The sequence below is a fragment of the Heptranchias perlo genome, chromosome 17, assembly GCF_035084215.1.
Source record: "Heptranchias perlo isolate sHepPer1 chromosome 17, sHepPer1.hap1, whole genome shotgun sequence".
In the NCBI taxonomy this organism is placed as follows: domain Eukaryota; kingdom Metazoa; phylum Chordata; class Chondrichthyes; order Hexanchiformes; family Hexanchidae; genus Heptranchias; species Heptranchias perlo.
In genome coordinates this window covers 58310303-58323529 of record NC_090341.1, presented here as the reverse complement: position 1 = coordinate 58323529, position 13227 = coordinate 58310303, and the positions used below count along the sequence as shown (strand labels likewise).

Genomic DNA, 13227 nt, shown 5'->3' with positions numbered 1-13227 from the left:
TTGCACAATGTACACTGTCTCGCTTACACACTACACTGTCTCTCTTACACAATGTACACTGTCTCTCTTACACAATGTACACTGTCTCCCTTACACAATGTACACTGTCTCTCTCACACAATGTACACTGTCTCTCTTACACAATGTACACTGTCTCTCTTACACACTGTACACTGTCTCTCGTACACACTGTGCTCTGTCTCTCTTACACACTGTACACTGTCTCTCTTACACACTGTACACAGTCTCTCTTACACACTGTACACTGTCTCGCTCACACAATGTATACTGTCTCCCTTCCACAATGTACTCTGCCTCTCTTACACAATGTACACTGTCTCTCTTACACACTGTACACTGTCTCTCTTACACACTGTACACTGTCTCTCTTACACACTATACACTGTCTCCCTTCCACACTGTACACTGCCTCTCTTACACACTGTACACTGCCTCTCTTACACTCTGTACACTGTCTCTCTAACACAATGTACACTGTCTCTTACACAATGTACTCTGCCTCTCTTACACAATGTTCTCTGTCTCTCTTACACAATGTACACTGTCTCTCTCACACGATTTTCTCTGCCTCTCTTACTGTACACTGTCTCTCTTACACACTGTACACTGTCTCTCTTACACACTGTACACTGTCTCCCTTCCACACTGTACACTGCCTCTCTTACACACTGTACACTGTCTCTCTCACGCAATGTACACTGTCTCTTACACAATGTACTCTGCCTCTCTTACACAATGTTCTCTGTCTCTCTTACACAATGTACACTGTCTCTCTTACCCAATGTTCTCTGTCTCTCTTACACAATGTACACTGTCTCTCTTACACAATGTTCTCTGTCTCTCTTACACAATGTACTCTTTCTCTCTTACACAATGTGCACTGTCTCTCTTACACAATGTACACTGTCTCTCTTACACAATGTACACTGTCTCTCTTACACACTGTACACTGTCTCTCTTACACACTGTACACTGTCTCTCTTACACAATGTACACTGTCTCTCTTACACAATGTTCTCTGTCTCTCTTACACAATGTACTCTTTCTCTCTTACACAATGTGCACTGTCTCTCTTACACAATGTACACTGTCTCTCTTACACACTGTACACTGTCTCTCTCACACAACGTACACTGTCTCTCTAACACATGTTCTTTGTCTCTCTTACACACTGTACACTGTCTCTCTCACACAACGTATACTGTCTCTCTAACACATGTTCTTTGTCTCTCTTACACACTGTACACTGTCTCTCTCACACAATGTACACTGTCTCTCTTACACACATTAAAATGTGACACTTTCTTCATTCCTGCGCCTTTGAACTTTCTGTTTCATTGATTAGATTTTCTTGCGATGCTACTGATGTGTTATCTGTGATTGTTGTCTGCTGCGGCACTCACTGTTAATTCTGTTACAGGAGAAAGACCTGAAGCAATACATGGATGACTGCGGGAACATTATGAGCATGAACAATGTGAAGGTATGGAAATGGCTGATGATGCTCTGTCATCTCTTTGAAGTTATTTTGCAAGTTGAAACATTGGCTCAGAATTTGCTGGGAAAATAACGGTTATTAATGTGTAAATAATCCAGCAATTTGTAGCGAGGATGAGATCGGCCGTGAGTTGCATTTTCTGGACAAATTGCTCTGCCATTAGCCTGGCGAAATCGCCAGCTCACCCTCCCCATGAGTTTCAAGAAATTTCTCCATTTGCGTTGTTAAAACTTGCTGCAAAAAGTTAGTGCTGATACTGAGCATCGTAAGGACCCTGTTAATGAGGAGATTCATGTTCCTGTGATGCCACTCAACCTCTCCGGCCCAGAAAACCAACAGTTGAAATTGTGGAGTCTCATTCCTGCAGGTCGTAAATTGTTCCCAGAGATTTTTTAAATTTTACAATTTTAAATCTTTTTCCTACTTCTCCTTTCTGTCTCTTTTTTCTCCCTCACTTCATCCAACCTTTCTTTCCCTCTCTCTATTTCTCCTTATACACCTGATTTGACTGTAATTCACCCTATTTCCTTCGCTGTTGTTTGCTCTGTTTCTTTTTCAATCCATAAATCTCACTGGTTAAGGAGGTAGACTGTCGATCCCATCGTTCACCAAGGTCCCAGCTGCCCCGTTGCCCTCGCCCCCCCCCACCATTACCAGCTCGCACTTCCAGCAATTTGCGGCGCAAAAATTTTCGAGCTGAAGGGTGAAGAAAAAGTCTAACCAACAGGCCACACCGCGAGATGTCCCACTCCAGAAAGATCTGGGCTCGTATTCTAAACAGAAAGAAAAATTTGGCAGCTATCAGTTGTGGGGTACTTGATGCTTCTGGGAACCCAGTGCCATGACAGTGTTCCATAATAACCACTGACCAGCACACACCTACAACATGCAGGTTCAACTCCCGAACTGAGTCATAACGCACGGGAGTGAAAACAATGACCAAGGAGACAATAAATCAGTGTGTTGTTGGTCTGTGTTTCATCATAGAATCATATAAAGGTTACAGCATGGAAGGAGGCCATTCAGCCCATCAAGTCCATGCCGGCTCTATGCAAGAGCAATCCAGCTAGTCCTACTCCCCCGTACTATCCCTGGAGCCCAACAATTTTTTTCCTTTCAAATACTTATCCAATTCCCTTTTGAAGTCTATCACTAAGCTCCTCACTGTTTACTATCCTTCCAAGTTTCGTGTCATAGAATTATAGAAAGATAACAGCACAGAAGGAGGCCATTCAGCCCATCGAGTCCACATCAGCTCTCTGCAAGAGCAATCCAGCCAGTCCCACTCCCCCGCCCTATCCCCGTAGCTCTGCAAACTTTTTCTTTTCAAGTACTTATCCAGTTCCCTTTTGAAGGCCATGATTGAATCTGCCTCCACCACCCCCTCAGGCAGTGCATTCCAGATCATAACCACTCGCTGTGTAAAAAGGTTTTTCCTCAGGTCACCTTTGGTTCTTTTGCCAATCACCTTAAATCTACGTCCTCTGGTTCTCGACCCTTCCGCCAATGGGAACAGTTTCTCTCTATCTGCTCTGTCTAGACCCTTCATGATTTTGAATACCTCGATCAAATCTCCTCTCAACCATCTCTGTTCCAAGGAGAACAACCCCAGCACCTCCAGGTAACTAAAGTCCACGTAACTAAAGTCCCTCATCCCTGGAATCATTCCAGTAAATCTCTTCTGCACCCTCTCTAAGGCCTTCACATCTTTCCTAAAGTGCGGTGCCCAGAACTGGACACAATACTCCAGTTGTGGCCGAACCAGTGTTTTAGAAAGGTTCATCGTGACTTCCATACTTTTATACTCTGTGCCTCTGTTTATAAAGCCCAGGATCTCGTATGTTTTTTTAACCGCTTTCTCAACCCTGCCCTGCCAGCTTCAACAATTTGTGCACATATACCCCCAGATCTCTCTGTTCCTGTACCCCTTTTAGAATTGTGCCCTCTAGTTTATATTGCCTCTCCTCGTTCTTCCTACTGAAATGTATCATTTCGCATTTTTCTGCATTAAATTTCATCTGCCACGTGTCTGCCCATTCCACCAGCCTGTCTATATCCTCTTGAAGTCTATCACTATCCTCCTCACTGTTTACTACACTTCCAAGTTGGTTTCATCTGCAAATTTTGAAATTGTGACCAGTACACCCAAGTCCAAGTCATTAATATACATCAAGAAAAGCAGTGGTCCCAGCACTGACCCCTGGGGAACACCACTGTACACCTCCCTCCAGTCTGAAAAACAACCATTCACCACTACTCTCTGTTTCCTGTCACTTAGCCAATTCTATATCCATGTTGCAACTGCCCCCTTTATTCCAGGGGCTTCAATCTTGATGATAAGCCTACTGTGTGGCACTTTATCAAACGCCTTTTGAAAGTCCATGTACACAACATCAACTGCATTGCCCTCATCGAGCCTCTCTGTTACTCATCAAAAAACTCTATCAGGTTAGTTAAATACGATTTGCCTTCAGCAAATCCATGCTGGCTTTCCCTAATCAATCCACACTTGTCCAATTGACTGCTAATTCTGACCTGGATTATCGTTTCTAAAAGATTCCCCACCACCGAGGTTAAACTGACTGGCCTATAGTTGCTGGGTTTATCCTTACACCCTTTTTTTGAACAAGGGTGTAACATTCGCAATTCTCAAGTCCTCTGGCACCACCCCCGTATCTAAAGATGTTTGGAAGATTATGGCCAGTACCTCCACAATTTCCACCCTTACTTCCCTCAGCAACCAAGGATGCATCCCATCCAGACCGGGTGACTTATCTACTTTAAGTACAGCCAGTCTTTCTGGTACTTTTATCAATTTTAAGTCCATCCAGTTTCTCAACTATATTTTCCTTTACTGAGACTCTGGCAGCAACTTCGTCCTTGGTAAAGACAGATGCAAAGTACTCATTTAGTACCTCTGCCAACTCCTTTGCCTCCATGAGTAGATCTCCTTTATGGTCCCTAATCAGCCCCACCCCTCCTCTTACTACCCGTTTACTGTTTACATGCCTGTAGAAGACTTTCGGATTCCCTTTTATGTTGGCCGCCTGTCGATTCTCAGACTCTCTCTTTGCCCCTCTTATTTCTTTTTTCACTTCCCCTCTGAACTTTCTATATTCAGCCTGGTTCTCATTTGTGTTATCAACCTGACATCTGTCATGCGCCCTTTTTTCCATTTCATCTTACTCACTATCCCTTTTGTATCCAGGGAGCTCTGGCTTTAGTTGCCCTACCTTTTCCCCTCGTGGGAATGTACCTAGACTGTACCCGAACCATCTCCTCTTTAAAGGCCGCCCACTGTTCAATTACAGTTTTGCCTGTCAATCTTTGATTCTAATTTACTCGGGCTAGATCCGTTCTCATCCCATTGAAAATGGCCCTCCTCCAATCAGTGTTGTTGGTCTGTGTTCCTCCATTCCTCAGTTCAGTGTGTTGTTGATCTGTGTTCCTCCATTCCCCAGTTCAGTGTGTTGTTGATCTGTGTTCCTCCATTCCCCAGTTCAGTGTGTTGTTGGTCTGTGTTCCTCCATTCCCCAGTTCATTGTGTTCTCGGTCTGTGTTCCTCCATTCCCCAGTTCAGTATGTTGTTGGTCTGTGTTCCTCCATTCCCCAGTTCAGTGTGTTGTTGGTCTGTGTTCCTCCATTCCCCAGTTCATTGTGTTGTTGGTCTGTGTTCCTCCATTCCCCAGTTCAGTGTGTTGTTGGTCTGTGTTCCTCCATTCCCCAGTTCAGTGTGTTCTCGGTCTGTGTTCCTCCATTCCTCAGTTCATTGTGTTCTCGGTCTGTGTTCCTCCATTCCCCAGTTCAGTGTGTTGTTGATCTGTGTTCATCCATTCCCCAGTTCCGTGTGTTGTTGATCTGTGTTCCTCCATTCCCCAGTTCATTGTGTTGTTGGTCTGTGTTCCTCCATTCCTCAGTTCATTGTGTTCTCGGTCTGTGTTCCTTCATTCCCCAGTTCATTGTGTTGTTGGTCTGTGTTCCTCCATTCCCCAGTTCATTGTGTTGTTGGTCTGTGTTCCTCCATTCCCCAGTTCAGTGTGTTGTTGGTCTGTGTTCCTCCATTCCCCAGTTCAGTGTGTTGTTGGTCTGTGTTCCTCCATTCCCCAGTTCAGTGTGTTCTCGGTCTGTGTTCCTCCATTCCCCAGTTCATTGTGTTGTTGGTCTGTGTTCCTCCATTCCCCAGTTCATTGTGTTCTCGGTCTGTGTTCCTCCATTCTCCAGTTCAGTGTGTTGTTGGTCTGTGTTCCTCCATTCCCCAGTTCAGTGTGTTCTCGGTCTGTGTTCCTCCATTCCCCAGTTCAGTGTGTTGTTGTTCTGTGTTCCTCCATTCCCCAGTTCAGTGTGTTGTTGGTCTGTGTTCCTCCATTCCCCAGTTCAATGTGTTGTTGGTCTGTGTTCCTCCATTCCCCAGTTCATTGTGTTGTTGTTTTGTGTTCCTCCATTCCCCAGTTCAGTGTGTTGTTGTTCTGTGTTCCTCCATTCCCCAGTTCAGTGTGTTCTCGGTCTGTGTTCCTCCATTCCCCAGTTCATTGTGTTGTTGTTCTGTGTTCCACCATTCCCCAGTTCAGTGTGTTGTTGTTCTGTGTTCCTCCATTCCCCAGTTCAGTGTGTTCTCGGTCTGTGTTCCTCCATTCCCCAGTTCAGTGTGTTGTTGTTCTGTGTTCCTCCATTCCCCAGTTCAGTGTGTTGTTGTTCTGTGTTCCTCCATTCCCCAGTTCAGTGTGTTCTCGGTCTGTGTTCCTCCATTCCCCAGTTCATTGTGTTCTCGGTCTGTGTTCCTCCATTCTCCAGTTCAGTGTGTTGTTGGTCTGTGTTCCTCCATTCCCCAGTTCAGTGTGTTGTTGGTCTGTGTTCCTCCATTCCCCAGTTCAATGTGTTGTTGGTCTGTGTTCCTCCATTCCCCAGTTCAGTGTGTTGTTGGTCTGTGTTCCTCCATTCCCCAGTTCAGTGTGTTCTCGGTCTGTGTTCCTCCATTCCCCAGTTCAGTGTGTTGTTGGTCAGTGTTCCTCCATTCCCCAGTTCATTGTGTTCTCGGTCTGTGTTCCTCCATTCTCCAGTTCATTGTGTTGTTGGTCTGTGTTCCTCCATTCCCCAGTTCAGTGTGTTCTCGGTCTGTGTTCCTCCATTCCCCAGTTCAGTGTGTTCTCGGTCTGTGTCCCACCATTCCCCAGTTCATTGTGTTGTTGGTCTGTGTTCCTCCATTCCCCAGTTCATTGTGTTCTTGTTCTGTGTTCCTCCATTCCCCAGTTCATTGTGTTGTTGGTCTGTGTTCCTCCATTCCCCAGTTCAGTGTGTTGTTGATCTGTGTTCCTCCATTCCCCAGTTCATTGTGTTGTTGGTCTGTGTTCCTCCATTCTCCAGTTCAGTGTGTTCTCGGTCTGTGTTCCTCCATTCCCCAGTTCAGTGTGTTGTTGGTCTGTGTTCCTCCATTCCCCAGTTCAGTTTGTTGTTGGTCTGTGTTCCTCCATTCCCCAGTTCAGTGTGTTCTCGGTCTGTGTTCCTCCATTCCCCAGTTCAGTGTGTTGTAGGTCTGTGTTCCTCCATTCCCCAGTTCAGTGTGTTCTCGGTCTGTGTTCCTCCATTCCCCAGTTCAGTGTGTTCTCGGTCTGTGTTCCTCCATTCCCCAGTTCAGTGTGTTATTGGTCTGTGTTCCTCCATTCACCAGAAAATTGTGGGTTTTTTTTTATTCGTTCATGGGATGTGGGCGTCGCTGGCGAGGCCAGCATTTATTGCCCATCCCTAATTGCCCTTGAGAAGGTGGTGGTGAGCCGCCTTCTTGAACCGCTGCAGTCCGTGTGGTGAAGGTTCTCCCACAGTGCTGTTAGGAAGGGAGTTCCAGGATTTTGACCCAGCGACGATGAAGGAACGGCGATATATTTCCAAGTTGGGATGATGTGTGACTTGGAGGGGAACTTGCAGGTGGTGTTGTTCCCATGTGCCTGCTGCTCTTGTCCTTCTAGGTGGTAGGTGCTGCTGGTGGTGAAGGGAGTGAATATTGAGGGTGGTGGATGGGATGCCAATCTAGTGGGCTGCTTTGTCCTGGATGGTGTCGAGCTTCTTGAGTGTTGTTGGAGCTGCACTCATCCAGGCAAGTGGAGAGTATTCCATCAAACTCCTGACTTGTGCCTTGTAGATGGTGGAAAGGCTTTGGGGAGTCAGGAGGTGAGTCACTCGCCGCAGAATACCCAGCCTCTGACCTGCTCTTGTAGCCACAGTATTTATGTGGCTGGTCCAGTTAAGTTTCTGGTCAATGGTGACCCCCAGGATGTTGATGGTGGGGGATTCGTTGATGGTAATGCCGTTGAATGTCAAGGGGAGGTGGTTAGACTCTCTCTTGTTGGAGATGATCATTGCCTGGCATTTGTCTGGCGCGAATGTTACTTGCCACTTTTCAGCCCAAGCCTGGATGTTGTGTTTTGTGTTCCTCCATGCCCCAGTTCATTGTGTTGTTGATCTGTGTTCCTCCATTCCCCAGTTCATTGTGTTGTTGATCTGTGTTCCTCCATTCCCCAGTTCATTGTGTTGTTGATCTGTGTTCCTCCATTCCCCAGTTCAGTGTGTTGTTGGTCTGTGTTCCTCCATTCCCCAGTTCAGTGTGTTGTTGGTCTGTGTTCCTCCATTCCCCAGTTCAGTGTATTGTTGGTCTGTGTTCCTCCATTCCCCAGTTCAGTGTGTTGTTGGTCTGTGTTCCTCCATTCCCCAGTTCATTGTGTTGTTGGTCTGTGTTCCTCCATTCCCCAGTTCAGTGTGTTGTTGGTCTGTGTTCCTCCATTCCCCAGTTCAGTGTGTTGTTGGTCTGTGTTCCTCCATTCTCCAGTTCAATGTGTTGTTGGTCTGTGTTCCTCCATTCTCCAGTTCAGTGTGTTCTTGGTCTGTGTTCCTCCATTCTCCAGTTCAGTGTGTTGTTGGCCTGTGTTCCTCCATTCCCCAGTTCAGTGTGTTGTTGGTCTGTGTTTCTCCATTCCCCAGTTCATTGTGTTGTTGATCTGTGTTCCTCCATTCCCCAGTTCATTGTGTTGTTGGTCTGTGTTCCTCCATTCCCCAGTTCAGTGTGTTCTCGGTCTGTGTTCCTCCATTCCCCAGTTCAGTGTGTTGTTGGTCTGTGTTCCTCCATTCCCCAGTTCAGTGTGTTCTCGGTCTGTGTTCCTCCATTCCCCAGTTCAGTGTGTTCTCGGTCTGTGTTCCTCCATTCCCCAGTTCAGTGTGTTCTCGGTCTGTGTTCCTCCATTCCCCAGTTCAGTGTGTTCTCGGTCTGTGTTCCTCCATTCCCCAGTTCAGTGTGTTCTCGGTCTGTGTTCCTCCATTCCCCAGTTCAGTGTGTTCTCGGTCTGTGTTCCTCCATTCCCCAGTTCAGTGTGTTCTCGGTCTGTGTTCCTCCATTCCCCAGTTCAGTGTGTTGTCGGTCTGTGTTCCTCCATTCCCCAGTTCAGTGTGTTCTCGGTCTGTGTTCCTCCATTCCCCAGTTCAGTGTGTTGTTGATCTGTGTTCCTCCATTCCCCAGTTCAGTGTGTTCTCGGTCTGTGTTCCTCCATTCCCCAGTTCATTGTGTTGTTGGTCTGTGTTCCTCCATTCCCCAGTTCAGTGTGTTGTTGGTCTGTGTTCCTTCATTCCCCAGTTCAGTGTGTTGTTGGTCTGTGTTCCTCCATTCCCCAGTTCAGTGTGTTGTTGGTCTGCGTTCCTCCATTCACCAGAAAATTGTGGTGTTTTTTTTATTCGTTCATGGGATGTGGGCGTCACTGGTGAGGCCAGCATTATTGCCCATCCCTAATTGCCCTTGAGAAGGTGGTGGTGAGCTGCCTTCTTGAACCGCTGCAGTCCGTGTGGTGAAGGTTCTCCCACAGTGCTGTTAGGAAGGGAGTTCCAGGATTTTGACCCAGCGACGATGAAGGAACGGCGATATATTTCCAAGTTGGGATGATGTGTGACTTGGAGGGGAACATGCAGGTGGTGTTGTTCCCATGTGCCTGCTGCTCTTGTCCTTCTAGGTGGTAGGTGCTGCTGGTGGTGAAGGGAGTGAATATTGAGGGTGGTGGATGGGATGCCAATCTAGTGGGCTGCTTTGTCCTGGATGGTGTCGAGCTTCTTGAGTGTTGTTGGAGCTGCACTCATCCAGGCAAGTGGAGAGTATTCCATCAAACTCCTGACGTGTGCCTTGTAGATGGTGGAAAGGCTTTGGGGAGTCAGGAGGTGAGTCACTCGCCGCAGAATACCCAGCCTCTGACCTGCTCTTGTAGCCACAGTATTTATGTGGCTGGTCCAGTTAAGTTTCTGGTCAATGGTGACCCCCAGGATGTTGATGGTGGGGGATTCGGTGATGGTAATGCCGTTGAATGTCAAGGGGAGGTGGTTAGACTCTCTCTTGTTGGAGATGATCATTGCCTGGCATTTGTCTGGCGCGAATGTTACTTGCCACTTTTCAGCCCAAGCCTGGATGTTGTGTTTTGTGTTCCTCCATGCCCCAGTTCAGTGTGTTGTTGGTCTGTGTTCCTCCATTCCCCAGTTCATTGTGTTGTTGATCTGTGTTCCTCCATTCCCCAGTTCAGAAGAACAGAGGAACATCAGAACAGGAGCAGGCCATTTAGCCCCTCGTGCCTGCTCCGCCATTTGATAAGATCATGGCTGATCTGTGATCTAACTCCATATACCTGCCTTTGGCCCATATCCCTTAATAACTTGAGATGCCAAAAAGCTATCTATCTCAGATTTAAATTTAGCAATTGAGCTAGTATCAATTGCCATTTGCGGAAGAGAGTTTCAAACTTCTACCACCCTTTGTGTGTAGAAATGTTTTCTAATCTCACTCCTGAAAGGTCTGGCTCTAATTTTTAGACTGTGCCCCCTACTCCTAGAATCCCCAACCAGCGGAAATAGTTTCTCTCGATCCACCCTATCCGTTCCCCTTAATATCTTATAAACTTCGATCAGATCACCCCTTAACCTTCGAAACTCCAAAGAATACAACCCCAATTTGTGTAATCTCTCCTCGTAACTTAACCCTTGAAGTCCGGGTATCATTCTAGTAAACCTACGCTGCACTCCCTCCAAGGCCAATATGTCCTTCCGAAGGTGCGGTGCCCAGAACTGCTCACAGTACTCCAGGTGCGGTCTAACCAGGGTTTTGTATAGCTGCAGCATAACTTCTGCCCCCTTGTACTCCAGTCCTCTCGATATAAAGGCCAGCATTCCATTAGCCTTATTGATTATTTTCTGCACCTGTCATGACACTTCATTGATCTATGTACCTGAACCCCTAAGTCCCTTTGGGCATCCACTGTTTTTAACTTTTTACCATTTAGAAAATACCCTGTTCTATCCTTTTTTGATCCAAAGTGGATGACCTCACATTTGTCTACATTGAATTCCATTTGCCACAGTTTTGCCCATTCACCTAATCTATCAATATCGCTTTGTAATATTATGTTTTCACCTAAATTGCTTACAATGCCACCAATCTTTGTGTCATCGGCAAACTTAGATATGAGACTTTCTATGCCTTCATCTAAGTCATTAATAAATATTGTGAATAATTGAGGCCCCAAGACAGATCCCTGCGAGACTCCACTAGTCACATCCTGCCAATGTGAGTACCTACCCATTATCCCTACTCTCTCTCACCTTTCGCTCAGCCAACTTCCTAACCAAGTCCGTACTTTTCCCTCGATTCCATGGGCTTCTGTCTTGGCTAAAAGTCTCTTATGTGGGACCTTATCAAATGCCTTCTGGAAGTCCATATAAATAACATCCATTGACATTCCCCTGACCACTACTTTAGTCACCTCTTCAAAAAATTCAATCAGGTTTGTCAGGCACGACCTACCTTTCACAAATCCATGCTGGCTCTCTCTGATTAACTGAAAATTCTCAAGGTGTTCAGTCACCCTATCCTTAATTATAGACTCCAGCATTTTCCCCACAACAGATGTTAGGCTAACTGGTCTATAATTCCCTGGTTTCCCTCTCTCTCCTTTCTTAAAAAGCGGAGTGACATGTGCAATTTTCCAATCTAGAGGGACAGTTCCTGAATCTAGAGAACTTTGGAATATTATAGTTAGGGCATCTGCAATGTGCTCACCTACTTCCTTTAAAACCCTGGGATGGAAACCATCTGGTCCTGAGGATTTGTCACTCTTTAGTGCTATTATTTTCTTCATTACTGTTGTTTTACTTTTGTTAATTTTATTGAGTCCCTGTCCCCGATTCAATATTAGTTTTCTTGTGATTTCCGGCATGCAATCCTCTTTTTCTACTGTAAATACTGACGCAAAGTAATTGTTCAACATGTCCGCCATTTCCCCATTATCAATGACAATATCCCCACTTCCAGTTTTTAAGGGGCCAACACTGCTCCTGACCACCCTCTTTTTCCTAATATAATTCAAAAAGTTCTTCGCATTGGTTTTGATATCCCTTGCAAGTTTCTTTTCATACTCTCTTTTTGTAGCTCTTACTATCTGTTTTGTGACTCTTTGTTGATCTTTGTATCTTTCCCATTCGCCAGGATCTGTGCCATTTTTGCCTTTTTGTATGCCCTTTCCTTATGTCTTATACTGTCCCTTACCTCTTTAGTTGTCCATGGCTGTTTTTTTGGCAAGTAGAGCTCTTGCCCCTCAGGGGTATAAACCGATTCTGTATCACGTTAAATGTTTCTTTAAACATTTCCCACTGATCATCAGTCGTTTTACCCATTAACAGATTTGCCCAGTTTACTGTGGACAGTCTCTGTCTCATCCCATTGAAGTCGGCCTTGCCCAAGTCTAGAATCTTAGCAGCTGATTCACTTTTTTCCCTTTCAAACACTACATTGAACTCGATCATGTTATGATCGCTATTGGATAGATGTTCGTGCACAGTTAAGCTGTTAACTAAATCTGGTTCATTATTCATTACTAAATCTAGTATGGCTTGCCCCCTTGTTGCCTCTTGGACATACTGCTGTCGAAAACTATCCCGGACACACTCAAGAAATTCACTATCTTTCTGACAGTTGCTAGTCTGCTTTTCCCAATCGATGTGAAGGTTAAAGTCCCCCATTAAGACCACTATGCCTTTCTTACACGCTTGTCAAATCTCTGCATTTATACAATCTAGCACTTCAGAGCTGCTGCCAGGGCTCCTATATACAACTCCCACTATAGTCTTAGATCCTTTCCTATTTCTCAATTCAACCCATAAGGTCTCTGTTGGCTGTTTACCTCTCGTTATATCCTCCTTTATCATTGAAGTGATTTCATCTCTGATCATTAAGGCTACTCCTCCCCCTCTTCCATTTTCCCTGTCTCTCCTGTAGACCTTATAAACCCGATATATTTAGTTCCCAATCCTGACCATCCTGCAGCCATGTCTCAGTAATAGCGATCATGTCATACCCTCCAATTTGAATTTGAACCTGTAGTTCATTTAATTTATTCCTTATACTCCGTGCATTTGTATATAGAACTCTTAGTTGGGCCACACACCCTTGCCTGACCTTCAGTTTTGATGCTCGGTTAATCGCCTTACGCCTTCTAGTTTTCACTTTATCTGTCGTGTCTAAAGTACACTTTCTTTCTGCTGCTCTACGCTTTTCCCTTTCACTTGTTCTTGAACAACTGTTTGTACTATTTGTATTGTAAATTTCCCCTGGCTCTTCCCCTCTCTTGCTGCTCTCAACTTTACTCCCTTCTGACTCCCCGCTTAGGTTCCCATCCCCCTGCCACAGCACTAGCAAA

At 45.6% G+C, this 13227-nt stretch overlaps 1 protein-coding gene across 1 annotated transcript in view; it reads left to right on the top strand.

The window, feature by feature from the left end:
- The window catches only part of LOC137333944 (cyclin-dependent kinase 16-like), a 430097-nt gene that overhangs the window by 303995 nt on the left and 112875 nt on the right, over positions 1-13227 (top strand). Inside the window, exon 7 of the mRNA XM_067998297.1 lies at positions 1442-1504. Coding sequence (XP_067854398.1) covers positions 1442-1504 — 63 coding nt within the window. The remainder of the gene's footprint in view (positions 1-1441; positions 1505-13227) is intronic.